Source organism: Hordeum vulgare, chromosome 2H, assembly GCF_904849725.1.
Source record: "Hordeum vulgare subsp. vulgare chromosome 2H, MorexV3_pseudomolecules_assembly, whole genome shotgun sequence".
Classification (NCBI taxonomy): domain Eukaryota; kingdom Viridiplantae; phylum Streptophyta; class Magnoliopsida; order Poales; family Poaceae; genus Hordeum; species Hordeum vulgare.
Window position 1 is genome coordinate 571,874,976 of NC_058519.1, and position 4,123 is coordinate 571,879,098.

The window sequence follows — 4,123 nt, forward strand, 5'->3', positions numbered from 1 at the left end:
ACATGTTGATAACTACATCAGACTTGAGTGTGATGGGCATGGCAAATGATTAGAAGGTCGAATCGCTTTGGCGATCGCCCTAGTGTGACAATGTGCACTCCTTAGCACCGAAAATTGGCCTGAGGTGAGTTGCCTCGATGATAAAGGTATATCCCTCCTCGTAGTGCCACACGGCTGTGCATGTGGTTGTCCAACCCACGTACGAATGAGGCAGCTAAGTAGTTGGCACTAATAGAGGGTTGCGGTACATTTTGCACCTCCCGGGCGGATCCAGCTACCCAGGATGTTAAAACAGTGGCCTACCTCGGTGTCGGGGTGGCAATGCAAGAGGTTGTTATAGGAAGAAGGAGGCAGGTCACGTCGTGGCATGGAGAGGAGGGGGATGGCGACGTCATGGATGAGAGGGGAGGTGGTGAGGAGAGGGGTGCGCGGGCTTCACCGTGGCATGGAGGGGAGGGGGATGGCGATGTCATGGATGAGAGGGGAGGTGGTGAGGAGAGGAGTGTGCGGGCTTCACCATGGCATGGAGGGGAGGTGCCTAGGGAGATGGCAACGTCAATGCTATGGTGGGGAGATGAGATGCATCAACAATCCGTGATTGGTTGGTTGTGCGAGCACAGAAGAAGACAGCTGCGTGGTGTGTGAGTGATAGGAGTGACTGCTTTTTTCATGTAAAAAAAGAAGGACGAGCTTCTATACGTTGACATAAATGCCACATAGCATAACAAGTCATGTTTTTTGAAAAAATACAAATCAAATGGTCTATAGATAGCCTATAATTTAAAACTCATCAAAATCAGGACGCGGCTCACATTATGCCATGCAATGAAGCTGAAGACATCATTCCTCACATTGTTAAAAAAATATCTTAAACACATCATATTGTTCTTAGTTTATAAGGGATAATTATTTGAATCATTGAAGTGGATTTCAATTAGTACTTCTCATCGTTATATGCTACTCCATAATTTCTATGCATTATTAATTTCTATATGCATCGTTAAGGCACGTACTATATGATGAAAAAAAAGGAAAGACGTGCACGGAACCTCGGCATATCCGGCGGCGGATGGAAGGAATTCAAAGGGCGCCCATCCTGCGCAAATCCAGTCCGAACCTTTCCGCACCCGCGTTTCAAAACACCAAAAATGACTACCCTCGGACCGGAGGGAATGCCCCGCGCCGGGCCCACCACGTGTCCCCCGGGCCACCACTAATCGCTCACCCACTTTATTACCTTAACCCACAGACCCCGAAGAAAAGAAAAGAACCGCCCCGTCGTCTCGTCGCGCACGCAACGCAGCACGACAATCACGACGGGCGGGCGGTGGAAAACAGAGACGAGACCGCTCCCCGTGCTGTTATGTTACTGGTAGCGTCATTTCGGCTTCTTTTCCGGCTCCGTTTCCTCCTTTTTCATTAAAAGTATTTTATAAAGAAGAAGAGTTCGACGGCCAGGGTCTCCGATACCAAGAAGATAGCAGCGAGGTGGCGACATAAAATAAAGATACATAGAGATAGAATAGAAACGGAATGAGGGGGGAGAGCACCAAAGGCCAAAGAAAAAGAGCGGACGAAAATTTGGAGTGCGGGTGGAGGGAAGAGTGTGCGGGACGGACGGGAGGAGTGAAATGCAAGAAAGGGGAGGGGGCGCCGCGTGAGGAAGGAAAGAGTGCATTTGTTGTGCCCACGGACTCTGGCAGCCATTCAATGCTCCACCAAACGCTCATCCCTTCTTCCCCCCTTCCCCTGCCCCTCGCCTTCTCCGCCTCCGCTTCCTCCGACCCTCCCCTCCTCTTCGCCCCCGCCGCCAACCCCGCCGCCGCCGCCGCAGCAGCTCCCCTTCGCTCCTCAGCCATGCCGTCCTACGCGCACCACCACAGCTCTCTGGTAAGGAGGGGACGGGGCTGGAGATTACGAGCGGCGAAAGAAAAGAGAGAGAGAGAGAGAGAGAGAGAGAGAGAGAGAGAATCTTTTCTTGATTTTTTCTTCTTATTTTGTTATCAGTTTCTTTTTTCCGGAGACGGAAGAAACCAGGCGCTCTTTCTCTTTCTCTGAACTTGTGGTTCTTGGCTCCTGGAATTGGGAATTCATGGTTTTCCTGTGTGTATGTGTGCGCCTTCTTTCGGGCCGCGAAGGACGAGCGGATGGACGCGCTCAAGGGCAGTGGCCGGCACGAGGAGACGGCCGACGAGGTCGCCGCCGCCGACGCGCCGCCGGCCTGGGGCTTCGCCGAGAGGGACGGCTTCTCCGTCGAGGACCTGCTGGACCTCGAGGAGTTCTGCGAGCCGGATAAGGACGCCGCCGACGAGCCCGAGGAGGCGCCGCCGGCCGCCGCCGCGAAAGAAGACAAGTTGAACGGCGGGCCCCGTGCCTCCGCCGTGTCGTACGAGCTCGCCCCTCCGGCGCCGCCAGCGCCGGAGATTGTTGACCTGCCGGTGAGGTTTCGCGTCGCCTTTGACCGCTTCTCGCGGCTTTTCCTATGCTTTTGTCGTACGTGGTGAAATTTAATTGATTATTTCTTTGTGCCTTGCCCTGTATTTTCCGCAGGCGCATGACGTCGAGGAGGAGCTCGAGTGGGTGTCCCGTATCATGGACGACTCGCTCTCCGAGCTGCCGCCGCAGCCGGCGCCGCCCGCGTCGATGATGGCGGCGCGCCCGCCGCAGCACCGTCTGCTGCCGCAGCGGCGCCCGCAGGACGGAGCGTACCGCGCCCTGCCGTCCATGTCCGACCCCATGCGGACTCCGACCATATGCGCGCTGTCGACGGAGGCGCTGGTCCCTATCAAGGCGAAGCGCAGCAAGCGGTCTCGGGCGTCGGGGTGGTCGCTCTCGGGCCCCACGCCGGACTCCACCTCGTCCTCGTCGACCACCACCACCTCCTCGTGCTCCTCGTCGGCCTCCTTCTCGCCCTACTTCCTGCTGGACTCGCCCCAGTTCGGCGCGTCGGAGCTCATGGGGGAGTACAACATCCTGCCGCCGCCGGCGCCCAAGAAGTCCAAGCACGGTAAGAGCAGCAAGAACAAGCCCAAGAAGCGCGGCCGCAAGCCCAAGAACCTCCCCGCCCACCCGCCCAGCGGCGCGGAGGCCGCCGCCACCCAGAGCGACCGGCGCTGCAGCCACTGCGGCGTCCAGAAGACCCCGCAGTGGCGCGCGGGGCCGGAGGGCGCCAAGACGCTGTGCAACGCGTGCGGCGTCCGCTACAAGTCCGGCAGGCTCCTCCCCGAGTACCGCCCGGCGTGCAGCCCGACGTACGTGAGCAGCGTCCACTCCAACTCCCACCGCAAGGTGCTCGAGATGAGGCGCAAGAAGGAGGACGGCCCTCTCGCAGTCACCGCCACCGCGCCCGCAGTGGCGTCCTTCTAGCTCGCTCGCTCGCTCCGTCGCTCGCCAGCTGGCCACTGCGTCCGCGGTGGCTGTACATTTTCCCGCTCGTATTAGTCTTTGTACTACCGTACCCGAACCTTTTTTTTTTCCTCCCATTTCTCAGCTAGTATCATCGTCCGAGTCAGTAGTTTCGTTTGGATATTAATTAGAGTCCAGCAAGAGGTTTAGGTCATGCTAGGTTTAGGAATTCGGCTCCTCCAACTCCACCACCTTCACTAGCTTGTTAGAGTACTAAGCACTGCTACAGGAGCAGTGCAGCACTAGCGCAGAACTTTATTTCCATCGTTGTCCCAAGGAGTTTTTCTTTCTTTCTATGAGCTAGCATGTGTTTGACAGTAGCGTCGTGTACATCAATGGCGTTGCTTAGTTTTTACCACCATGAGATCAGGGCTGAAGAAACGGAGAACCAAACCTTCCCTTTGGGGCGAAGGAAAAGAGGAGAGCAAGCGAACCGGGTGCCCGATGCGTGCACCCTTGGATACATCACATGGTGTTGTCACATGTAACAGCATGATGCGTGCTTAGTTAGGGGCAGGGAAGACAGTTGAGAGCCTTGGACAGCGAGAGGGTAGTAGAAGGTAGATGGATGCTGCAAGCAACCATGCTCTGCTGTCTGTTTCGTGTAAGAGGAGGAATAGGGCCCTGTTGATTTTCTCTCTCGGCCCAATGGAATACGCACCGGTGTGGCCCTTTGCAGCGTGTGGTCGCATCCGTCCCTGCCCTGCGACATAACTGT

The 4,123-nt window shown here is 56.4% G+C and overlaps 1 protein-coding gene across 2 annotated transcripts; it reads left to right on the forward strand.

Annotated features, from left to right (window-relative positions):
- The first annotated feature begins 1,518 nt into the window (after nt 1-1,518).
- LOC123427376 (GATA transcription factor 6-like) lies at nt 1,519-3,701 on the forward strand. 2 transcript variants are annotated; one of them, XM_045111400.1, is made up of 3 exons: nt 1,519-1,890; nt 2,130-2,438; nt 2,551-3,701. In XM_045111400.1, the coding sequence occupies exons 1-3, from the start codon at nt 1,534-1,536 to the stop codon at nt 3,364-3,366; spliced, it is 1,482 nt and encodes a 493-aa protein (XP_044967335.1). In that variant the 5' UTR covers nt 1,519-1,533; the 3' UTR covers nt 3,367-3,701. The 2 variants fall into 2 exon arrangements, with proteins under 2 accessions (XP_044967335.1, XP_044967336.1); XM_045111401.1 differs by having other exon boundaries at nt 2,139-2,438.
- Nucleotides 3,702-4,123: the final 422 nt, after the last annotated feature.